At 43.5% G+C, this 26,233-nt stretch overlaps 1 protein-coding gene across 1 annotated transcript in view; it reads left to right on the top strand.

Annotated features, from left to right (window-relative positions):
* Positions 1–26,233, top strand: part of POLN (DNA polymerase nu) — a gene marked incomplete at its 3' end in the record, with an annotated part of 169,996 nt that overhangs the window by 35,100 nt on the left and 108,663 nt on the right. Inside the window, 6 exon segments of the mRNA XM_082838350.1 lie at positions 1,181–1,377; positions 4,793–4,905; positions 15,254–15,411; positions 17,971–18,039; positions 19,457–19,517; positions 20,211–20,275. Coding sequence (XP_082694476.1) covers positions 1,181–1,377; positions 4,793–4,905; positions 15,254–15,411; positions 17,971–18,039; positions 19,457–19,517; positions 20,211–20,275 — 663 coding nt within the window.

Genomic DNA, 26,233 nt, shown 5'->3' with positions numbered 1-26,233 from the left:
TTTTTTTTTTTTTGCTGTACGCGGGCCTCTCACTGTTGTGGCCTCTCCCGTTGTGGAGCACAGGCTCCAGACGCGCAGGCTCAGCCGCCATGGCTCACGGGCCCAGCCGCTCCGTGGCATGTGAGATCTTCCCGGACTGGGGCACGAACCCGTGTCCCCTGCATCGGCAGGCGGACTCTCAACCACTGCTCCACCAGGGAAGTCCTACCTTTCACTTTTGAAAGGCATTTTTATGGGGTAAAGAATTATAAGTTGATAGTTTTTTCTTTCAGTAGTTTAAAGATGTTATGCTGCTGTCTTCTAACTTGCTTTGTTTCCCATAAGAAATCTACTACCACCCTTATCTTTGTTTCTTTCTAGGCAATGTGTCCCATCCCCCACCCCCCAGCTTCTTTTAAGGTTTTCTCTTTATCACTGCTTTCAAGCAATTTGATTATGATGTAACTTGGTGTAAATGTTTTTCATGTTTCTTGTACTTGGAGTTTATTAATCTTCTTGGTTCTACAGCTCAGCTTGGGAGAATTGACATTATTATTTTGAGTTTTGTAGTCCTTAAACATGTATGTGTCTCTGTTATGGAGGTCTTCTCTGATTTCTTTCACGAGTATTTTATAGTTTTCAGTATACAGATCCCATACATGTTGTATTGATTTCTATCTAGGTATTTAATTCGGTGGAATAGTTACTATAAATGGTAATTTCTTTTTTAAAAAGTTTATTTGTACATGTTCATTGTTAGTGTATGGAAATATAATTGATTTTTGTATTTTGATCTTGTATCCTGCAACTTTGCTAAACTCACATATTAGTTCCAGGAGGTGTTTTGTTTTGTTTTGTTTTGTAGATTCCTTTGGGCTTTCTACACAAACATTTATGTTATCTGTATATAGGGACAGTATAGTTCTTCCTTTCTAATTTATATGCCTTTTATTTCTTTTTCCTGCTGTATTTCATTGGCTAAGACTTCCATTATGATGTTGAACAGGGAGGAGACCAGATTTGGAGAGTGAGATCATGGGTTTGGCTTTTGACCTTGATTGTCATTAAAAGAGGTGTTCATTTACAAATTTTAATTTTAGGCCTTTTCTTTCTGCTTAATTAAAAAACTTGACAGATCTTTCTTGAATAAATGCATTGTTTATGTTTGATTTTGGAACTTTATTTTATTGTGTATTCACAGGCTCTGGTTTCCTCTGTTGAAGGCATTGTGATGTTACCAAGGAGCCATGCAGAGAAAGGCAGTGGTCCTCTGGCTGCCCCAGCCTCTGACAGTGTTCTGGAGGAAGGCTTCATGCCCAGTGATCAGTGTATCTACATAAAAACTGAGCCCTCTTCCATTTGGGACCAAGAACAAGAGGCACATCATCAATTTGCCAGGTAAGAAATCTTCACTAATTACCTTAAATCCTACTTATTCACCTGCTTTATCCTAATTTAGAGTTTCCCAAGCTCCAGTTTTAGTTATTTAAACTTTCAGAAGTTTTGTATGAGCACATGAAAATAAAATGGATCTAAATGACAGAAACCGCTGCAAACACCCTCTGTCCCTCAAAGAGCTTCTGGAATGGAGGGTCCATCCATGGGAGCCCGCTCCGGGATTTGGGTCAACATCGCAATGAGAGGTTGGTGAGAAAAGCATCATCTTAAGGCGTGAAAACCCACTGTTGCTGCTGGAGCCCTGGCTGATTTCCTCATTACACTTGTTCTCTCACTCACGACCTTAGAAAATGAAGTTAACACTGCCTTCAAAGGGTAAATAGTCCTCAATACCACCAAGATATTACTAATTTCAAAGCTTCATTCTGTGAAAATAGAGAAGAAATGTCACACTTGTATTTGCCTTCCTAGAATCTTAGAATTTCAGAACAGGCAGGGATGCTTCTGCTGCCCCTTCTCAATCCTGAAAAGTCTCGTCGTGGGTTGGAGCCTGTGCCCCTCATCACTGTTTCTTTGCTCACGTTGTCAGCCTGACTCACTTCTGCTTTGGGTGGGGACATCCACTTCCTGTTTGCCCAGCCCTCTGCACTCAAGTCAGTTAGGTGCCTGGAAGGAGCTCCTTGAAGCCACTGCCCTGAAGAGGGTGAGAAGGTGGGGGCCTGGTCCTGGCCCTTCCTGCCTAATACATTCTCGCTGGGCTCTGGGTGGGTTTTAGGTAGTTGTTGTGTCTGTTCCAGCTTACAGACAGTGATGCTCTCTAGGCTGGGAGTGCCTGAGGCACTGGTTCCGCCTGTATGCCTCACACCAAGCCCCCACAGACATTTCCTCCATAGGGGCCAACGCTGTAGCTGGACCAGCCCTTGTGGTTCTTATGATCACAGGACACGCTTCAGCAAAAACCATTAGGGAATTTGAGGAACAAGATTTATCATTCACAAGTTCTGGAGAGTACACAGAGAGGTTATGGGTAGAGAAAGAGAAAGAGAGAGAGAGAGAGAGAGAGAGAGAGTGCATGGATCTGGGCCTCTGCCTTTATTAGGGTTTGAAGGTGGGGTGTCTAGGTTTTCACGGATTCACTCTTTACTGGCTAATTTAAAGCATAAGAGCAGGAATTAGGGCACAGGAAGGTTGAGAAGCCATGTCATCACACAGTCAGTTATCTGGGTTACCCAGGGCTTTCTGGAGGAGAGAGCTTCATCTGGTTCCTTCTCTGGTTGTTTTGCCAGCAGCTGTGTTGCATAGCTGGCAACATGTCTATTCAGCATGGATGTCTTTGAAATGGATGCCTTGGCAATCAAAGTGTGATGTCAGGCATGTACACCACAGTGTGTACATGGGATGATGTTTGACAATAGAGCACTCTGCTCCCAAGAACCCGTAACCTTTTCTTCCCATAATTTTCTTTTGAAAGAACAATTGGGCAGGCTTTTTCTACGGAAGACCTCTGTGAGAATAGGGCCCTAATATTCGGACAGCGCTTTCTGAATTCTGGATTTATATATTCTACTCGACATTCTCCACTTGGACATCTGATGGTCACTTCAGCTCCGATCCTCCCTGTGCCTTTTGTTTAGCAGATGTGGCATAATTGACTTCTGTAACTGACTTAGAAAATACACTGTGTTTTAGCCACTTTGTCTTACAAGATATTCTTTGTGTCACTTGTGCTTTCTTAAGCTAGAAATCAGCTAGGGTTTGTCTCTTAGTGGGAGAGATCATAGTTGTTAGATGGCCTTATTGAGAACTTCCGGGTTTCCAGCTACAAGAGCATCAAAGTGGGAGGACGCTCCAGTAGTCCCAGCTTAACTCCCTCATAAGCTGCCCCCACTCCTACACACCTCTCCAGGTCCAGCAGAGGCAAGACCTGAAGCTGTGCTGTCAGCAGTGGCCCTCTTCAAGGAAAACCAAAGTGAAAGCACACAGAAAAATGGAAAAAGCCTGAAAATGTCTGCCTGCGGAGCAAGCAGAGCTAATCGGACCCCAGGTTTCCTTCTTCCTCAGCCTTATCTGAAGACCCTCACTGATGTATTAATAAGCAGTTACCATAAAGGGGGATTAATACCTTGGGCCCTGGCAGCAGCAAGATCGGGTCTCAGACCTCAGCTTTGCCACTTCTCAGTTGTGTAAGACTGGGAAAATTGTTTCACCCCTCTGAGCCTCAGTTTCCTCATCTGTAAATGGATCTAGTGCCCGCCTAATGGGATTATGATGAGGTTTCAACACAACAATCCTCGTGAAGTGTTTAGTGTGGTATTCGTACATGGTGTTTGATAAACGTCAACTATTATGAATCCCATATTCAAGGAGCTCTTGATTTAATGGGCCAAGGTAAATTACAGTATCGCAGATGTGGTCCCCGCTGTAGCAGGTGTGTGGCCAGGAGTACTAAAGGAACCGGGAACCGGGCAACTCCCTGCCCAGGGAATCAGGCACCTGAGCAGTTTGTAGAAATTGTGGGAGGGAAATTTTAGGCAGGAATACAGCATGTGCCTGTGGCCCTGGAGTGTGAGAGGACGTGCACAGTCTGGTGATGGAGGAAGGAGAATCCAGTGTGGGCAGAGGGTAGACTGGGGGTGTGTTGGGAGCGCAGGCTGGGGCCAGCTGGGAGGAGTCCAGGGTGCATCAGCTCTGCTCAGGAGCTGGAGGCTGAGTCTGTAGGTCGTTGTGCTGCACCCAGGGATTGGCTCTGAACAGTTGTGTGAACTTGAGTTCATTACTAGCCTCTTTGTGTCTTGGCTTCATCATCTGTAAATTGCAGATAATAAGTAACACCTACAAAAAATAACGCAGGAGACTGCATATAAGAAGTTTATTTGGGGTCTTAAGAATTGCAGTTCAGGAGACAAAGATTCAGGAACCCCTGAAAGAGTGTTCTGGGGAAGAGAAAGAGTCAGGGACTTATAAAAACAAAAAGCCACAAGATTGTCAAAAGTTGCCTGGCAAGAATTGGGGATTGACTCTGATACAAGTCAGAAAACATTTGTCCTTAAGGAATCACGAATTGTTTCAGGGTAGGGGTCTGACAAGTAGATAGGGTGTCCCGGGTTTCTGGCAGAGGTTCTGGATACCCTCACCAGGTTGAAAGGTCAGATTCCATCCAGGCTGAGACACACGAGTCCCACTTCCTCAGAGGCCTCCTGGCTCTGTTCTGGGGACTGAGCAATACCGTCCCTGTTTCGATTTTCCTTCCACACCTCTTAGGATTTGAGTTAATCTGTGGAAAGCTTGCAGAAGAAGAATGTCTGCCCATAGAACTGCATAAGTGACAGCTGTTAGTGGAGTCGTAATAATACTTTCCCAAGGTGAAAAGCTCCAGATTACTGTGTCAGTCAGTGAATGTCTTTTCATCTTCTAGGAAGGTGCTGCTTCAAACACTGAAATGTAAATGTCCTGTTATTTGTTTTAACGCCAAGGATTTTCTGAGAACAGTGATGCAGTTTTTTGGTGATGATGGCAGTTGGAAGTGTGGTATGTTTTAGTTTTTATAATCTCCTAAACTTAACTTTCCAACAGTGATTCCTCCTGGGAATGGGAGCACGGCAAGGGCTGCTGTGTTTCACAACTCGTGGGTTGGGGGTGGAAGGGAGGTCGCACAGCTGCGATGCACTACCTGTGTGGCCATGGGCCCTGAGCGTGAGAGGCACTTTCCCTCTGTGTTTTAGATTATTTGAATTTTTTCAAGTATATGTTACTTTTGTAATTTAAAACAGGAAAGAAGTAAATTATGCAGCATGGGCAGATGGGATTTGTTGTTACCACAAATAGCTTATATATAAACTTTCTAAGAATTAAACTAAAGTCCAGAGTAATTAACATCAAAACAATATGAAACACGTTTTTTATCTTTCATTTAAAATTGTAAATAAGAATTTTTAAAACCTTTTTTATTAGATGCACAGATATGTAATAAAGCAAATATTGAAAGAATGTTCATTGTAGATTCTAGGTAGTAGATATATGAGTGTTGACTGTACAATTCTTTTCAAGTTGAATGTTTGAAAATATTCATAACAAGATACTGGAAAAAAATCTTTTTATTGTACAAAACTTCCAACACGTACAAAAGTGCCTGTGATACGACAAGAAATGTATATTTGGTCTTTGTCCCTGGTTCCCAGCACTCAGCTCCCAAAATCCATATGGTCTCCAGAGTGAGGAGTGTCTTTTGTATGCTGATGGAGGACTGGTGCCTGGAGGCCCCCATGGCTTTAGGGTGGGCGTGGTCAACAGGAAGAAGAGGCACCATTAGAGTAGTGGTGCTTAGGAAGGGGAGCAGGGCTGGAGAGCAAGTTAATCACCAGTGGCCAGTGACTTAATCAATCATACTGATGTAACAAAACCTCCATAAAATCCCCTCAACGGTGGGGTTCCTAGGTGAGCTCGTCAAGGTGCTGGGAGCGTGGTGCACCTGGAGAGGGTGTGGAGGTTCTGCACCCTCCCTATGCCTTGCCCTACGCATCCCTTCCATCTGGCAGTTCCTGTGTTGTAGCCTTTATAATAAACGGGTGTCGTAAATAAGGTGCTTTCCCGAGTTCTGTGAGCCATTATAGCAAATGATGGACCCTAAGGAGGGGTTGTGGGAACCCCCTATTTATAGCTGTTTGGTCGGAAGTACAGGAGGCCCTGGACTTGGGGCTGGTGCCTGAAGTGGGGCCATCTTGTGGGGCTGAGCCTTGACCTGCAGGGTCTGCACTAACCCCAGGTAGTTTGTGTCAGAATTGAATTGAGTTGTTGGACACTGGCTGGCGTGTGCAGAGAACAGCAAGTGTGTGGTGGGGAAAACGCAACAGAGTACACAATACCCAATTTCAACAGCTATTGACTATGTCCAGTCTTCTCTCCCCTATAACTCCCCACATTTCCAAATCTCCATCCCCTGGGTTATCTTGTAGCAAATCCCAAGTGTCATATTATTGACCTGTAAATACTTCAATTAGATGAGTAAAATATGAGGATTTCATTTTTCAGATGATGCCGTCATCATCTCCCCACAAAATTAGCCATAATCTTTTCATATTATTAGCTATCCAGTCAGTGTTTGTACTTCCCCAGTTGTCTTTAAATATTTTTGTTTGTTTGTTTTTGTTGTTCACAGTTTGAACTGGGATCCAAACAAGGGTTAGTGTTATCCTGTACTTGGGTTGGGTGTTTCTTTTACTCTGTATATTCTCTCCGTCTGTTGTATTTTCTTGCAATTATTTCGTCGTTTTTAACAGACCAGGCTTTTGTCCTGTAGGATTTCCCTTTCTTGGCATTTAGCATGTTCTGTCTCTTCTCTTTCTTGTAAATTGGCAATGAGATTCAGTGGCTTCATCAGATTCAGGCTAGATTTTGGGAGTGCAAGACTGCTTCATAGTCCTGACCCTAACTCCGAGTGGTGCTGTGTCCTTCTGTCAGGAAATACATAATGTCTGGTTGTTTATCTTTTTTGTGATGTTCAAATTGTTATTGTGACTTCATACGTTGAATCTTCTCCATCTTTCCTATTTATCACTTTACCTAGAATCCATTTTCAGTCTCTTCATTTTTTAATTTAAAAAAATTTCCTCTTTCCCATCTTCATTTTAAGAAAACTTAAGGGAGTTCCATGATGCTCTAGTGGTTAGGATTCGGCACTCTCACTGCCATGGCCTAGGTTCATTCCCTAGTCAGGGAACTGAAATCCTACAAGCCACATGGTGTGGCCCAAAATTTTAAAAAATGAAAATAAATTTAGGAACTTCCCTGGCGGCACAGTGGTTAATAATCCACCTGCCAATGCAGGGGACATGGATTCGAACCCTGGTCCGGGAAGATCCCACATGCCATGGAGCAACTAAGCCCGTGTGCCACAACTACTGAGCCCGTGTGCCACAGCTACTGAAGTCTGCGTGCCTAGAGCCTGTGCTCCTCAACAAGAAAAGCCACCACAATGAGAAGCCCGCACACCACAATGAAGAGTAGCCCCCACTTGCCGCAGCTAGAGAAAGCCCACACGCAGCAACAAAGACCCAAAGCAGCCAAAAATAAATAAATAAATAAATAGATTTTTTTAAAAAAGGAAAAATTTAAAAAAAACTTTTTTTAAATATAAAAATACTTACGGCATTACCTATTGCACTTATTTGCTTTTGTGTATTGCCAGTTTAGTTTTTATTTCAGAAATTTTGTTTTGTTTTGTTTTACTTTGCTTTCCTGAATTCTTTCATTTCTTCATTAAGCTTTTCTTTTACTAAGTCACCTAATCTCTAAGTATTTCTAATTCTGAGTTATTTGTTTTTCATAACTTCTATCATTCTCTTAATTTTTCTTAGCTCATTTAAAATCTGTTTTGTTGGCATTTCTTTTTCAGTTACTGCCATTCTCCCCAGTGTGAGGCTTGTCCTGGTGGCTTCAGTTTATTAGTTATAAGAGTTTATAGGGACCAGCCCCCAGACCACTCCAGTGCTGTCAGAACTTCCCCACGGATTTTTCAAAAATATATGTTGAGCAGGAGTTCTTCTCGCCCTGCCCTGGACGGTGCCCCTGGAGCATCCAGGTCACCCCTCAGGTGCCTGAGGCTGAGCAGTGGCATCATTTCGTGTTCCCAGCGAGCCCCTTGGATCCCCACTGTGGTGGTGCATCCAGGGAGCAGCTTTCTTGGGGATCAAGATGCCATGGGTCTTGGTGCTCCAGCTGGGTGTCAGGCCTGAGCCTCTGAGGTAGGAGAGCCGAGTTTAGGACATTGGACCACCAGAGACCTCCTGGCTCCAGGTAATATCAATTGGCGAGAGCTCTCCCAGAGATCTCCATCTCAAAGCTAAGACCCGGTTCCACTCAGCAACCAGCAAGCTCCAATGCTGGACACCCTATGCCGAACAACTAGGAAGACAGGAACACAGCCCCACCCATTAGCAGAGAGGCTGCCTAAACTCATACTAAGTTCACGGAAACCCCAAAACACACCACCGGACACGGTCCTGCCCACCAGAAAGACAAGATCCAGCTTCATCCACCAGAACACAGGCACCAGTCCCCTCCACCAGGAATCCTATACAACCCACTGAACCAACCTTACCCAGTGGGGGCAGACACCAAAAACAACGGGAACTACGAACCTGCAGCCTGCGAAAAGAAAACCCCAAACACAGTAAGTTAAGCAAAATGAGAAGACAGAGAAATATGCAGCAGATGAAGGAGAAAGGCAAAAACCCATCAGACCAAACAAATGAAGAGGAATTAGGCAGTCTACCTGAAAAAGAATTCAGAGTAATGATAGTAAAGATGATCCAAAATCTTGGAAATAGAATGGAGAAAATACAAGAAACGTTTAACAAGGACCTAGAAGAACTAAAGAGCAAACAAACAATGATGGACAACACAATAAATGAAATTAAAAATTCTCTAGAAGGAATCAATAGCAGAATAACTGAGGCAGAAGAATGGAAAAGTGACCTGGAAGATAAAATAGCGGAAATAACTACCACAGAGCAGAATAAAGAAAAAAGAATGAAAAGAATTGAGGACAGTCTCAGAGACCCCTGGGACAACATTAAATGCACCAGTATTCGAATTATAGGGGTCCCAGAAGAAGAAGAGAAAAAGAAAGGGACTGAGAAAATATTTGAAGAGATTATAGTTGAAAACTTCCCTAATATGGGAAAGGAAATAGTCGATCAAGTCCAGGAAGTGCAGAGAGACCCATACAGGATAAATCCAAGGAGAAACATGCCAAGACACATATTAATCAAACTATCAAAAATTAAATACAAAGAAAAAATTTTAAAAGCAGCAAGGGAAAAAGGACAAATAGCACACAAGGGAATCCCCATAAGGCTAACAGGTGATCTTTCAGCAGAAACTCTGCAAGCCAGAAGCGAGTGGCAGGACATATTTAAAGTGATGAAAGGGAAAAACCTACAACCAAGATTACTCTAGCCAGCAAGGATCTCATTCACATTCGACGGAGAAATTAAAACCTTTACAGACAAGCGAAAGCGAAGAGAATTCAGCACCACCAAACCAGCTTTACAACAAATGCTAAAGGAACTTCTCTAGGCAGGAAACACAAGAGAAGGAAAAGACCTACCATAACAAACCCAAAACAATTAAGAAAATGGTAATAGGAACATACTTATCGATAATTACCTTAAATGTAAGTGGATTAAATGCTCCAACCAAAAGATACAGACTGGCTGAATAGATACAAAAACTAGACTCATATATACATATACTGTTTACAAGAGACCCACTTCAGACCTAGGGACACAGACAGACTGAAAGTGAGGGGATGGAAAAAGATATTCCATGCAAATGGAAATCAAAAGAAAGCTGGAGTAGCAATTCTCATATCAAACAAAATAGAGTTTAAAATAAAGATTATTACAAGAGACAAAGAAGGACACTACATAATGATCAAGGGATCAATCCAAGAAGATATAACAATTGTAAATATATATGCACCCAACATAGGGGCCCTCAATACATAGGCAAATGCTAACAGCCATAAAAGGGGAAATCAACAGTAACACAATAATAGTAGGGGACTTTAATACCCTACTTTCACCAATGGAGAGATCAACCAAAATGAAAATAAATAAGAAAACACAAGCTTTAAATGATACTTTAAACAAGATGGACTTAGTTGATATTTATAGGACATTACATCCAAAAACGACAATACACTTTCTACTCAAGTGCTCACGAAACATTCTCCAGGATAGATCATATCTTGGGTCACAAATCAAGCCTTGGTAAATTTAAGAAAATTGAAATCATACCAAGTATCTTTTCTGACCCCAATGCTGTAAGACTAGATATCAATCACAGGAAAAAAAACTGTAGAAAATACAAACACATGGAGGCTAAACAATATGCTACTGAATAACCAAGAGATGACTGAAAAAATCAGAGAGGAAATAAAAAAAATACCTAGAAACAAATGACAATGAAAACACAATGGCTCAAAACCTATGGGATGCAGCAAAAGCAGTTCTAAGAGGGAAGTTTATCAATACAATCCTACCGCAAGTAACAAGAAAAATCTCAAATAAACAACCTAACCTTACACCTAAAGCAATTAGAGAAAGAACAAAAAAACCCCAAAGTTAGCAGAAGGAAAGAATTCATAAAGATCAGATCAGAAGTAAATGAAAAAGAAATGAAGGAAATGATAGCAAAGATCAAGAAAACTAAAAGCTGGTTCTTTCCAAAGATAAACAAAATTGATAAACCATTAGCCAGACTCATCAAGAAAAAAAGGGAGAAGACTCAAATCAACAGAATTACAAAAAAAGAAAACTACAGGCCAATATCACTGAACAAAATACTAGCAAACAGAATCCAGCAGCACATTAAAAGGATCATACACCGTGATCAAGTGGGGTTTATCCCAGGAATGCAAGGATTCTTCAATATATGAAAATCAATCCATGTGATACACCATATTAACAAATTGAAGGATAAAAACCATATGATAATCTCAATAGATTGCAGAAAAAGCTTTCGACAAAATTCAACACCCATTGATGATAAAAACTCTCCAGAAAGTAAGCATAGAGGGAACTTACCTCAACATAATAAAGGCCATATATGACAAACCTACAGCCAACATTGTTCTCAGTGGTTAAAAACTGAAACCATTTCCACTAAGATCAGGAACAAGACAAGGTTGCCCATTCTCACCACTATTATTCAACATAGTTTTGGAAGTCCAAGCCACGGCAGTCAGAGAAGAAAAAGAAATAAAAGGAATACAAATGGGAAAAGAAGAAGTAAGACTGTCACTGTTTGCAGATGACATGATACTATACATAAAGAATCCTAAAGATGCCACCAGAAAACTACTAGAGCTAATCAATGAATTTGGTAAAGTAGCAGGATACAAAATTAATGCACAGAAATCTCTTGCATTCCTATACACTAATGATGAAAAATCTGAAAGTGAAATAAAGGAAACACTCCCATTTACCACTGCAACAAAAAGAATAAAATACCTAGGAACAAACTTACCTAAAGAGACAACAGACCTGTATGCAGAAAACTATAAGACACTGATGAAAGAAATCAAAGATGATACAAACAGATGGAGAGATATACTATGTTCTTGGATTGGAAGAATCAACATTGTGAAAATGACTCTACTACCCAAAGCAATCTACAGATTCAATGCAATCCCTATCAAACTACCAAGGGCATTTTTCACAGAGTCAGAACAAAAAATTTTACAATTTGTAAGGAAACACAAAAGACCCCAAATAGCCAAAGCAATCTTGAGAAAGAAAAATGGAGCTGGAAGAATCAGGCTCCCTGACTTCAGACTATAGTACAAAGGTACAGTAATCAAGACAGTATGGTACTGGCACAAAAACAGAAATATAGATCAATGGAACAGGATAGAAAGCCCAGAGATAAACCCACAAACATATGGTCACTTTATCTTTGATAAAGGAGGCAAGGATATACAATGGAGAAAAGACAGCCTCTTCAATAAGTGGTGCTGGGAAAACTGGACAGCTACATGTAAAAGAATGAAATTAGAACACTCCCTAACACCATACAGAAAGATAAATTCAAAATGGATTAAAGACCTAAATGTAAGGCCAGACACTATCAAACTCTTAGAGGAAAACATAGGCAGAACACTCTATGACATAAATCACAGCAAGATCCTTTTTGACCCACCTAGAGAAATGGAAATAAAAACAAAAATAAACAAATGGGACCTAATGAAACTTCAAAGCTTTTGCACAGCAAAGGAAACCGTAAACAAGGTGAAAAGACAACCCTCAGAATGGGAGAAAATATTTGCAAATGAAGCAACTGACAAAGGATTAATCTCCAAAATATACAAGCAGCTCAGGCAGCTCAATAGCAAAAAAACAAACAACCCAATCCAAAAATGGGTGGAAGACCTAAATAGACATTTCTCCAAAGAAGATATACAGATTGCCAACAAATGCACGAAAGAATGCTCAATGTCATTAATCATTAGAGAAATGCAAATCAAAACTTGAATGAGATACCATCTCACACCAGTCAGAATGGCCATTAGCAAAAAATCTACAAACAGTAAATGCTGGAGAGCGTGTGGAGAAAAGGGAACCCTCCTGCATTGTTGGTGGGAATGTAAATTGATACAGCCACTACGGAGAACAGTACGGAGGTTCCTTATAAAAGTAAAAATAGAACTACCATATGACCCAGCAATCCCACTACTGGGCATATACCCTGAGAAAACCATAATTCAAAAAGAGACATGTACCACAATGTTCACTGCAGCACTATTTATGAAAGCCAGGACATGGAAGCAACTTAAGTGTCCATCGACAGATGAATGGATAAAGAAGATTGGCACATATATACAATGGAATATTACTCAGCCATAAAAAGAAATGAAATTGGGCTTCCCTGGTGGCGCAGTAGTTGAGAGTCCGCCTGCCGATGCAGGGGGCACGGGTTCATGCCCTGGTCTGGGAAGATCCCACATGCCGCAGAGTGGCTGGGCCCATGAGCCATGGCCGCTGAGCCTGCGCGTCCGGAGCCTGTGCTCTGCAACGGGAGAGGCCACAACAGTGAGGGGCCCGCGTACCGCAAAAAAAAAAAGAAAAAGAAAGAAATGAAATTGAGTTATTTGTAGTGAGGTGGATGGACCTTGAGTCTGTCATACAGAATGAAGTAAGTCAGAAAGAGAAAACAAATACCATATGCTAACACATATATGGAATAATTTTTTTAAAAAGGTTCTGAAGAACCAAGGGACAGACAGGAATAAAGACGCAGAATTAGAGAATGGACTTGAGGATACAGGGAGGGGGAAGAGTAAGCTGGGACAAAGTGAGAGAGTGGTATTGACATATACACACTACCAGATGTAAAATAGCTGGTGGGAAGCAGCCGCACAGCACAGGAAGATCAGCTGGTGCTCTGTGACCACCTAGAGGGGTGAGATAGGGAGGGTGGGAGGGAGATATAAGAGGGAGGGGATATGGGGATATATCTATATGTATAGCTGATTCACTTTGTTATACAGCAGTGACTAACACAACAATGTAAAGTAATTATACTCCAATAAAAATGTTTTTAGGGCTTCCCTGGTGGCGCAGTGGTTGAGAGTACTCTTGCCTATGCAGGGGACACGGGTTCGTGCCCTGGGCTGGGAAGATCCCACATGCCATGGAGCGGCTAGGCCCGTGAGCATGGCCACTGAGCCTGCGTGTCCGGAGCCTGTGCTCCGCAACAGGAGAGGCCACAACAGTGAGAGGCCCGCATAACACAAAAAAAAAAAAAAAAAAGTTTTTAAAAAAGTAAATTATAATTAAAAAAATGTTGATAAGAGCCCTTAATTTTGGAACATTACAGCTTTGAAAAGGCAAGTAGAATGAAATAATCTGGCTCGGTCAGTGTTGGCAGACATGGTTACATGAAGTCATGACGGCTGACTTGGGCGGCAAGTAGCCAGAGTGCCTACAGACTTCCCGTCAACCCAAGTTCCATATCTGCCAACATAGGAGACGTCCCACGCATCAAACAAAAAAGTGATGATACTGGCTGCTTTGGTAAATATAAATCTCTTAGACTACTATGATTTAAAGGTGCCAGAAAATATATTTAGTGTGCTGTAATCTAAGATTACAGTTTTATTTAAAGGCCGAGTCCTTGTTTTTGTAAATCACACTTCAAAATGTTAAAGTAACTTCAGAAAGCAGTCACTTAGGATTCAGACTTACGTCCTAATTTATCAGTCTCCCCATCCTTTTATAACTCCTCTCCATGTCTAAAATACTCTGGTACTAAAATGTATTTAGCAAATATCACTTTATTTTATTTTTTTAATAATAGTGGGACATACTCTTATAGGGCTCTTTTTTTTTTTTTTTAATTTGGTTGCACCAGGTCTTAGTTGCAGCAGCGGGCTCCTTAGTTATGGCTTGTGGGCTCAGTTGCAGCAGGCAGGCTCCTTAGTTGCAGCTTGCCAGCTCCTTAGTTGCGGCTCATGGGCTTCTTAGTTGCGGCATGCATGTGGGATCTAGATCCCTGACCAGGGATTGAACCCGGGCCCCCTGCATTGGGAGCATGGAGTCTTATCCACTGTGCCAACAGGGAAGTCCCCATCACATTTATTTTTTGAGAAGCACCTTCATATGTGTCCCATGGATACTTACAGTGATTTTTCTCCCAGTTTTCAGACAAGAAAACTACACGTAAGGGGTGACGTGGCCTCCCAGGCTCACAGGCAGCCTTCTACCGCCACTCTTTTCACACATCACGGTGCAGCACACGAGCTGGCTCACAGGGTTTCCTCACCTCAGGGTGACTGAACAGAATGTCCAGTATCTTCATCCTCGCGTACACTGCCCACCAGCCACCGTGTGCTCAGGCGGCTCCACCGCTCCTCCTTCACTCGAGAGACTTTTTTCCTGACACCCCGATGCAGGGTTAGGGGTGGCCTGGGAGGCAGCCCAGCAGGAGGGTGGGGGAGGGGAGGCTTGGAAAGAGTGGACGTGGGGACGTGTGTGGTTGAAAAGAGGTGTGTGGGGCAGAGAGGCTCCAGAGCAGGGAGAAGAGTTGGGAGGAGAAGGCAAGGGTGTGGCTGAGGATTCTGACTTCCGTCTCTTTCAGCGTTTTTGAGAGCGTTACTTTGGGATGGATTCCCCATGGAGATTGGCTGTGTGGGACCCGGTTTGTGGGGGCCACTCTTATCAAAGGCTCAACATTCTCTAGGAGTGAGGGAGCATCACTTTGGTACTTAGGTCTGTGATTTGAGGGGATGGTAGTACCATAATTATTAATTTGAAAGCAGGGAAAAGTATAACTATTCATTTTTCTTGGAATGATTAAATGATCTTTTTCTCTGTAGTTGCTGATTTTGTAGGGCTAGATCCCAGAATTGCTGCATGGCTTATAGATCCTACTGATGCTGCACCCTCTTTTGAAGATTTAGTGGCAAAATACTTTGGAAACTCCATCACAGTTAAGGTGAACAGCACATATGGAAATTCCTCAAGAACGACTGTGGTGAGTTGTTTTAAGATAAGGTTTATCAACCTTAATACAACCCAAATTTTCCTCTAGGAGCTTCTTCTACTTCATAGACAGTCCAGTAGTAAAAAGAACATTGCTGACATTCATTTTTACTTATTCAGCAGAGATGCTGTTTACCCTGACATTTCTGGTAGAGGATACTGAATAAAGATGGGTGATTTCTGTCAACTGTTCCTGGGAGGTGCTGTCCGAAGAGTGGTTCTTCTAAATGGATTCTTTGTGTCAGAGAGTCGCCAGCTCTGTGAGCAGAGAGCTGCTTGTTTATAAATTCTTCATGCTGGTGACACAGCTGCTGTGGCCGAGGCCTGGGAAGGCCTCTCCTCAGTCCCAGCGGGGGGAACTGTAAGACTGCCCAGGTCTGTCTCTCTGACCCCCTCTTTCAAGATGCACCCAGTTGTTAGGAACCACTATCTGGAGAAGCACGGGTGCTTGCAGCTCTGGAACCTGCCCGGAGCCCAGCAACAGGGACACTTGACATGGCCGCACAGCAGGGCCGGAGGAGGCGTCCCAGCAGGAGCAGCGCCGACCACCATCAGGCCACTCTGTTCAGACTTCCCGGGTGTAAGTTAACAGGCACATGTTAAAAGCACGACTAGAAGGCCACGCAGGAGGCCACGTGAGCCTGCGCTGCATGCCGGGGCTGAGCTGGGGCTGGTCGCTGCTTGGGGTGCTTGATCCTACAGACCCGCAGTTGAGGAGGGATCTGTGTCAGATAGAGGCTTGGGGTTGGAAATACAGAAACTCAGTCTCCCTTAATTTAAAAAGAGATTTGTCAGAGGAATGTGGGGTAGCTCAGAGCCTCAGAGGAAAAGCAGAACCAGGCTTTGGGAAGACAGGCGTCAGGTGGGTCTGGGGACCCAGGCAGCAGGAGCTCACGGGCCGGGGGTCAGCAATGAGCTGTGATCATTTTCTCTACACGTCACTTTTGTCCAAGATTCAAAGTTTTAGCACTTAGAGTCTCCTTTCCACGACTGTGTCACATGTCCGCCCCTCGGCAGGGCAGGCAGGGTGTGGAGATTGGCAGTCTCCCCAGATCGATGCTGCTGGAGTGGGAACTTCCCCAGACACAAGCCGAGATATCATTGCTGAAGGAGGGAGCTGTCCGCCTCTGTGTTAGCCCAGGTTTACAGAGGAGAACCCAGGTGCAGAAGGGTTCATGTACACGCACCTTGCCCAAGGTCATGGTTCAGTTCAGAGTTTGGATTTCTGACTCTAAAGTATAGTTTCTTTCCAGTATACACACGTGCAAGTTAGGGATGGGAGTGGCTGCACGGAACAAAGCACCAGCTCCAGCGGGTGTGTTTTCTCCCTGGCGAGAAGTTGGAGCCCCTCACCCAGGCCGAGCAGCTGCTCCCAGAGCTGTGCGACTCAGTCGCTCCCCGCGCACCGTTGCCTTATGGTCCCACCGGGAAGCTTCGCCCGAGGCCCTCCTCCACACACCGGGCGGGAAGGAGGCTGCCTGGGATGAACTTCCGCTCGTATCTTGTTAAACAGGGCAGCAATGCGTCTGCTGGAGGTGGAAGGCGGCCCGCTGCTCTGCAGGGTCTCCTGCTGCCCTGGAGCGGTGGTAGGAAAGGAGGGGAAAGGAAAGCGCGGTCCGGGTCAAGGAGCAGCAGGGAAGCAGTGAGGACTCATGAGAGTGTGGCTCCTGTCGGGGAGGCGGGAGACCTCGGATGGCGAGAAGGAAGATGACGAGCTGCGGCCGGGCTGAGCCGCGAGGGGCCGGAGCTCCGTCACCGAGCGCGAGCCGTGCCGGGGAAGCCTCGCGGCTCAGCGCTGCCGTCGGGGAGGCGCGTTCAGGCAGCAGGGCGGTGGCCGTCTGCCGGTCACAGCCGACGCGTTCACGTGGACGTGTTCGTGGTGCCTCCCAGCTAGTGGTTCCCGGGAGAGCCAAGACCCGGGATGGCGGCAAGACAACCGCGGGGTGCACAGCCAGCCGCCGATCATCGTGGTGGGGGTGGCGGTGTGTGTGTCTCTAAACTGAGGCCAGACACCTGGAGTCTGGGGGGCCGTGTGGCAGCAGGAGGGGTGCAGTGGGGACGCAGGGCTGTGCGCAGGGGGGCAGAATTCGACTGACTGTCGGGGCCGCGGCTCACCACCGCCCTCTTGGTCAGCTGGACACAGACCCTGTTGGCCCACCTCCCAGGGTCTCTGTGTGTGTCTGGGACGGGGACCAGCGGTGAGTGTGGGCGAGGCACTGGCTCCCAGACGCCCACGGTGGGTAGAGGGGCAAGCCGAGGGGCCAGGTCTGTCTCTACCACCATGCGATCTTTGCACCTTGGGCACTTAGCTCCTTTGTGGGTCATTTCCTGTAAAATGAGGAAAACTGGGTTGGGGAGAAAGTAAGAAAGCAATAGGTAGCTTGAATTTGCCTGAAAAGTATCTTCCGAAGTGTGGGAACTGCTCTGCTTGAGGCGATGGGTGGCGGCACCAGATGTGTGCTCTCTGCCGAGGAAACACTGCCGCTTCCTAGATTGTGATGAACGTTGCTGCCAAATGTGCCTAATGTTGAATTCTTTTGATCTTTTAAAGAATCAGAATGTACATGCGAACCTGAGGGTGCTCTACAGACTTACGATGGGCCTTTGTTCCCAGCTCAAGGCAAGGCATTTCATTGTAACTTCACTGTCCAAGGGCTGTCTTTCATTCGCAACCATGCTCACAGGAAACAGTACCCTCAGTGTCTTTGTGCAGGAAACGGGGTTCTGAGGCCAACTGAACCTGCGCATCACTCATAGAAGGGCAGTCCAGATGATAAGACCTGAAATTTTTAAAATGTTTTCTATAGGTTGACAACAATTGTAACGTTTTTTTAAAGACTCAATTCAATTGGAATGTTTCTAACTCTGCAGTTAATGTAAAAGCTAAGAGTTTATTTCAGTTAGTAGTGATGGACACAGCTCCACTCAGTCTCATTGGGAAGCAGAGGTCATTTGAAGGACCTGTCAGGAAGGGTTGAGTGAAGGCGCTGTGAACCACAGCAAGGGCAGGAGTCAGGGGGCCAGAAGAGAAGGAGAAGTCTGCAGGGGGCGGGCTGTTACAGGGACCCTGGGAAAGCAGTGGCCATGCAGGGGGCTGCTGGCCAGGAGCTGGGTGCCAGAAGTGGTGGCTGCAGGCCAAGGACTGGGACCAGAAGTGCACCGTGGGCTGGCGCAGGGGAAACCCGCTTCCCTCTCCTCCTGCCCCTGAATGGGCAGAACCAGCCCGAGGGCAGAGAAGGAACCCAGCTGATGTGGCCTGGAGGGCATCTACCCTTCTTCCAGGGCCAAGAGCAGGACAGAGGATGGGTCCTAGGGGCAGCCGAGAAGGTGAGGGCACAGCAGAAGGACAGACGAGGCAGAGGGCTCTCAGATGGAAACCCTGATAAAGAGCGTGGGAGGTGATCCGAGTAGATGAAGGTGGTGCACGTCTCCCCACGTTAATATATAAAGTCTGTGCAAAATCGAGGAAAATCCTAGTTAAATTTTTGGGAATTCAGAAAACCTATTTTGTTTTTTTTGTTTTTTTTTTTTTTTTGTACGCGGGCCTCTCACATTTGTGGCCTCTCCCGTTGCGGAGCACAGGCTCTGGACGCGCAGGCTCAGTGGCCATGGCTCACGGGCCCAGCTGCTCCGCGGCATGTGGGATCTTCCCAGACCGGGGCACGAACCCGCGTCCCCTGCATCAGAAGGTGGACTCTCAACCACTGCGCCACCAGGGAAGCCCAGAAAACCTATTTTGAAATTAAAATGGGAGACTAAAAGTCCACAAGTACCTAAACCACACTTAAAAATAAGAAAGATTAAAGAAAATTGGGAGTGGGACTTGTCCTACCAGGTATTTCTGAATATCTCTACTAGGGCTTGGTAATAAAATAGGATACTTGACAAAAATAGGGATTTTATTAGGAAGAAGGATAGGGGAACCAACCATGCCCACCAGAGGAGTTGCTCAATGAAATTAAGTACGCTGTTCAGCAAACGCAGGTAGGAATAATAGTTTAAAAGTAACACTGATGTCATTTCTTCCTATGAAACAGGTTTATGGTTTATGGCAACTGTTTTGTACTTTGGAGCTTCCTCTGATACCAATTTTGGCCGGTAAGGTACCCTAAAGATGATGCCCAGTCATCCTTCTAGAGAGTTCTTTGTACCTTTTGGGAAGATTGTTTTCTCTTGACTTAGTTTGGGGTGGGCAGTTCATCATATGGGCACCGAAGAGGTAGTGAGCCCTTAACTTTCCCTTTCTCTAACAAGAGGGATTGGACCGCATCACCTCTTGGGCTAGAAGGACTCTAAGGTTCTAACATCTGGGTCACGTGGTATCGCTTCTGTACTGCCTGTTCTGCAGGTGTCCTGCCGGACTCCCACAGCCCTGAGAGCAGTGGTGGGGGGAGGAGGCCTGTCTGGATGTTTTCCAGGTCAGCACTTGTCCTGGTCCTGGTGTGATGGACCCTTCTGCTTCGTGAGAACCCCCTGCAAGCACTGTTGCAGGCTCTGCTCTGCCTTTGCTCTTAGCCCCTGACCCGCCCTGTCCTGCTGGGCACCTGGGAGAGCAGAGCCTCGCCCAGCATGGCAGCTGAGCGGCCGGGGGTGACTCTCCATCCAGAGTGTCCCCATGCCCACTGCCACCATTGCTGGGCTCCAGTACTGACCCTCATGGACGCTGCCGAGCTCACACTGTCATCTTGGTCCTCATCGGGGGATGAGGCTTGCTCCTGGCACTGCAGTCTTTCTCAGAAATGATTTGTTGCTACAGTACAGATTTTTATCTGCTTTGGTTTTGAATCACAGTGATGGAAAGCCACAGCATTCAGGTGAACAAGGAAGAGATGAAGAGGACTTCAGCACTTCTTGGGGTACATTCGTCTGTCAGACTGTTTGCATGTGTTAGCTCTCTCCTTTCTGATGGCAGTTCTCGGGTGACTTTCCTTTTCTTCCCTTCCTTGCTTGTCCCAGACTGATGTTGGCACTGTTCCTCCTATCTCTGACTCCTGCAGCGGAGTACCACGCTTTGAAAGGATTGAAACAAGCGTCACACCTGGGTACTCTCCATGTGGATGTGTGCATGGTTTAATGGATACCCACTGACCTTCTCCAAACTTAGGTTCTTGCAAGGACATTGCCCCTTGTAGTTGGTGACGTTTCTTGGATTCTTTAAAGAAGCAAAATCAAAGTTTTCTAACTGTGAAAAATAAAAAATACAGAGCGATGCATAAAGATGCATAAAAAAGATGCATTAAAAGTTCCACTTAAGTTATTTTAAAGGAAACTCCGGTATAACCATCACTTAGGTCAAAGCAGAGAATTTCCAGAAGCCCTGCTTGCCCTGCCCTATCAGAACCCTCTTCCTGCTGCCAAAAGCAACCCCCGTCCTGACTTTTATAGTCGTAACATTGTTGGGTTTCTTTACAGTTTTCCACTTCAAAACCTAAGTGATATAGTCGTCTCTTCTTTTGAAGGAACTGTAAGTTAGCGGTGGTGTCTGACCTCTCTCACTCAGCCCCTGTGTCTCAGCTTCTAGTCCATGTCCTTTTGTGCCTTGTCCTCCGTTGAAGGACTCCATCCCACTGTTGATGGCATCAGGGTCATTTCCAGTTTGCAGGCATTACAAACTGTGCTGCACCCCTGAGCACATCTCCTGGGCCCATGGGCACATGCTTCTTAGGGTACAAGGCAGGGTGGGCTGCTAGTGCAGCTTTATCAGACAACACCAAATTGCTTTCCAAAGTCACAGCTGCCAGAATTGCACACGGGGTTCTGTCTTTGCGCATCCTCCCTCGCACGGGTCCACCGGCCTCTTAGTAGAGCCATTTTGGTGAGGACGTAATGGTATCTTGTTATGATGTTGGTTTCTATTGTCCTGATTACTGAGGAGGTTGAATAGCTTTTACTTCATTGTTGGCTATTAGGAGTTTCTCTTTGGTAAAGGATCTGCTCAAAATTTTTACCTTTTTTTTTTTTTTGCGGTACACAGGCCTCTCACTGTTGTGGCCTCTCCCGTTGCGGAGCACAGGCTCTGGACGCGCAGCCTCAGCGGCCATGGCCCACGGGCCCAGCCGCTCCGCGGCACGTGGGATCTTCCCAGACCGGGACACGAACCCGTGTCCCCTGCATCGGGAGGCGGACTCTCAACCAGTGCACCACCAGGGAAACCCTTTACCCATTTTTATATTGAGGTTTTTGTCTATCGCTTTCTGATTTTTAGGACATCTTGATATATATTCTGGTTACAAGCCGGTTACATATACCTTTGCCCTCTCTGTCTTACCTTTTTATTCTCCTAATGGGGTCTTTTGACCAACAGAAGTTCTTAATTTTTAATGTAGTGCACAATTTATCTATCTTTTTCTTTATGGTTAGTGCTTTTTGCATCTTGTTTAAGAAAGCTTTCCTTACTTCAAGCTCATGAAATACTCTCATGTGTTATGTTTGAAGCTATTTTCATTAGCCTTCACACTTAGGTTTATAAACCTGCAACTGATTTTTTCTTTTTATGTAATTTTTTTATTGAGAAAGAAATTATACACAATAGTGCAAATCTTTTAAAATTTATTGTGATAAAGTGCACTTCACATAAAATTTATCATCATAACCATTTGTAACTACACAGTTCAGTGGTATTAAGTACATTCATGTTGTTGTGCAGCCATCACCACCATCCATCTCCATAAATGTTTTCATCTCATAAAACTAAGACTCTATACCTACTAAACAATAACTCCCCATTCTCCCCCCCATACCCCTGCAGCTTCTGGCAAGCACCACTCTTCTTTCTGTCTCTATGATTCTGACTACTCTAAGTGCTTCATATAAGTGGAATCAGACAGTATTTGTCTTTTTGTGACCAGCTCATTTCACTTAGCATCGTGTCCTCAAGGTTCATCCATGTTGTAGCATATTGCAGAATTTCCTTCCCTTTTGAGGCTGAATAATACTCCATTGTAGGGACTTCCCCGGCGGTCCAGTGGTAAAGAATCCGCCCTCTAATGCAGGGGACGTGGGTTCAATCCCTGGTCAGAGAACAAAGATCCCACGTGCCACAGGGCAACTAAGCCTGTGAGCCACAACTACTGAGCTCGCGCGCCTCAACGAGAGAGCCTGCACCCTGCAAACTACAAAGCCCATGGGCTCTGGAACCCGAGCCACAACTAAAGAGAGAAAAACCCCATGCCATGGCTAGCGAGAAGCCCGCGCGCTGCAGCGAAGATCCCGTGCGCTGCAACGAAGACCCGATGCAGCCAAAGAAATAAATATTTTTTTAAAAAAATACTCCATCGTATGTATATACCACATTTTGATTATCTGTTCATCTGTTGTTGGATGCAACCTAGGTTGCTTCCGTATTTTAGCTATTGTGAATACGGGCTATGAAGATGGGTATACAAATATCTCTTTGATATCCTGCTTTCAGTTCTTTTGAACATATAACCTGAAGTGAATTGCTAAATCTTGTGGGAATTCTGTTTTTAATTTTTTGAGGAACTACCCTACTTTTTCCACAGCCCCTGTACCATTTTACATTCCCACCAACAGTGCACAAGGGTTCCAATTTTTTCTATATCCTTGCTAACCCTTACTGTTTTCTGATAGTAGCCATCCTAACGTGTATGAGGTGGTATCTCATTGTAGTTTCGATTTGCATTTCACTAATGATTAGTGACGCTGAGAATCTTTTAATGTGTTTGTTGGCCATTTTTATGTCTTCTTTGGAAAAAATGTCTATTCAAGTCCTTTGCCCATTTTTGAATTCGGTGGTTTTTCTTACTGTTGAGTTTTAGGAGTTCTGTCTGTATTTTGAATATTAATCCCTTATGAAGGTAATATGATTTCAAATATTTTCTCCCATGCTATGGGTTGCCTTTTTACTCTGTTGATACTGTCTTTTGATGCACAAAAATTTTTAATTTTCATAAAGTCCAATTTAAAATTTTTTTCTTTTATTACCTGTGCCTTTGGTGGTGTATCCAAGAGGTCATTGCCAAATCCAATGCTGTGACGTGTTTTTCCTCTCTTCTTCTAAGAGTTTTATTATTTTAGGTCTTACATTTAGGTCCTTGATGAATTTTGAGTTAATTTTTGTATATGGTGTTAGGTAAGAGTCCAGCTTCATTTTTCTGCATGTGGACATCCAGTTTTCCCAGCACCATTTATTGAAAAGACTGTCCTTTCTCCACTGAATGGTCTTGGCACCCTTATCAGAATCATCTGACTATATATGCAAGGGTTTATTTCTGGGCTCAGTATTTTATTCCCTTGGTCTGTATATCTGTCCTAATGCCAATACCACACTATTTTTTATTATGTAGTTTTGTAGTAAGTTTTGAAAGCAGGAAGTGTGGGTCCTGCAGTTTCGTTCTTCTTTTTCAAGATTGTTTTGGCTACTTGGTGTCCCTTAAGATTCCATATGAATTTTAGGATGGATTTTTTTTATTTCTGAAAAAAAAGTGTCTTTAGGATTTTGATAGGGATAGCATTGAATCTGTAGGTCACTTTGACTAGTACTGACATCTTAATATATTGCCTTCCAATCCAGGAGCATGAGATGTGTTTCCATTTATTTATGTCTTTTTGAATTTCTTTCAGCAATGTTTTATAGTTTTCATCATATAAGTCTTTCACCTCCTCGGTTAAGTTAATTCCTAAGTATTTTACTCTTTTTGATACTATTGTGAATGGAATTGTTTTTGCAATTTCCATTTCAGATTGTTCATGTGTAGAAATGAAACTGATTTTTGTGTGTTGATGTTGTATCCTGCTATTTTGCTGAGTTCAGAAAGTTCTAACAGTTTTTTTTTTGTGGAATCTTTAGAGTTTTGTACATATAAAATCATGTCATCTGCAAACAGGGATAATTTTATTCCTTCCTTTCCAATTTGGATGCCTTTTATTTCTCTGTCTTACCTAATTGCTCTGGCTAGAACTTCCATACCACGTTGAATAGAAGTGGTGAAAGCAAACATCCTTGCCTTAGAGGAAACGCTTTCAGTCTTTTACTACTGAGTGTGATGCTTGCTCTGGGTTTTTTATTAATGACTTTTGCTATATGGAGGTAGTTTTGTTCCATTTCTAGTTTTTCTGAGTGTTTTTATCATAAAAGGGTGTTATATATTGTCAAATGCTTTTTCTGCATCATTTAAGGTGATCATGTGTTTTCCCCCATCCATTCTGTTGATGTGGCATATTACATTGATTAATTTTCATATGTTGAACCATCCTTGCATTCCAGGAACAAATTCCACTTGGTCATGGTGTATAATCCTTTAAATATACTGCTGAATTCTGCTTGCTAGCATTTTGTTGAGGAATTTTGCATCAGTGTTCATAAGGGATACTGATAGGTAGTCTTGTAGTGTGTTTGTCTGGCTTTGGTGTCAGGGTAATGCTGGCCTTATAAAATGAGTTGGGAAGTGTTTCCTTCTCTTCAGTTTTTCTGAAAAATTTTCAGAAAGATTGGACTACTTCTTTCTTTAAATGTTTGCTGGGATTCACCAGTGAAGCCATTGCATCCAGGGCTTTTCTTTGTTGGGAGATTTTTGATTACTGATTCAGTCTCCTTGCTAGTTACAGGTCTATTCAGTTTTTTTTGTTTCTCCATGATTTAGTCTTGGTAGGTTTTATGTTTCTACGAATTTGCCTATTTCATCTAGGTTATCCATTCTGCTGGTGTACAGTTGTTCATAGTTCTCTCTGATAATCCTTTTCATTTCTGTAAAATTGATAGTAATTTCTTTTTTTTTTTTTTTGGCCTCACTGTGAGGCTTGTGGGATTAGTTCCCTGACCAGGGATTGAACCCAGGCCCTTGGCAGTGAAAGTGCGGAGCCCTAAACACTGGACTGCCAGGAAATTCCCTGATAATAATATTTTTCACTTAAATTTCTGATTTTTGTAATTTGAGCCTTTTCTTTTTTCCTTAGTCTAGCTAGCTAAAGGTTTGTCAATTTTGTTGATCTTTTCAAAGAACCAAATTTTGGTTTCATTGATTTTCTTTATTGTTTTTATATTCTCGATTTCATTTAAGTCTGCTCTCATGTTTATTGTTTCCTTCCTCTGCTATCTTTGGGTTTAGTCTGTTCTTTTTCTAGTTCCTTAAGTTGTGAAGTGAGGTTATTGAGTTCAGATTTTTCTTGTTTTTTAATATAAGCATTTATAGCTATAAATTTCCTCCTTAGCACTGCTTTTGCTGCATCCCATATGCAGGTATGTTGTGGTTTTCTTTTCATTCATCTCTAAATAATTTCTAAATTTGCTTTTGATTTCTTCTTTGATCTTTTGGTTGTTTAAAAGTGTGTTGTTTAATTTATACAATTTTGTGAATTTTCTAGTTTTCCTTTTGTTATTGATTTCTAACTTCAACTTGCTGTGGTCAGAGAGGATACTTTCTATGATATCTGTCTTTTAAAATCTCTTGAGACTTAATTAGTGGCCTAACATGTAGTCTATTTTGGAAAACATCCCATGTTCACTTGAGAAGAATATCCCATGTGCATGTTATTGTTGGGTAGAGTGTTATGTACATGTCTGTTAGCTCTAGTTGGTTTATCATTGCTTAAGTTCTTATTTCCTTACTTACCTTCTGTTTGGTTGTTCTATCCATTATCATGAGTGAGGTATTCAAGTCCCCAACTATTACTGTAGAACTATCCATTTCTCCCTTCATTTCTGTTAGTTTTTCTTCATATATTTTAATGGTCTGTCATTAGGTATGTAAATGCTTATATTATATCTTCTTGCTGTATTGAAAATATAATGTCATCCTTTGTCTCTTGTAACGTGTTTTTATTTAAGTTCTATTTTGTCTGATATTAATACAGCC

The sequence above is a fragment of the Leucopleurus acutus genome (assembly GCF_964270905.1).
Source record: "Leucopleurus acutus genome assembly, chromosome: 4".
NCBI lineage: Eukaryota > Metazoa > Chordata > Mammalia > Artiodactyla > Delphinidae > Leucopleurus > Leucopleurus acutus.
This window is presented reverse-complemented; position numbering and strand designations above follow the sequence as displayed.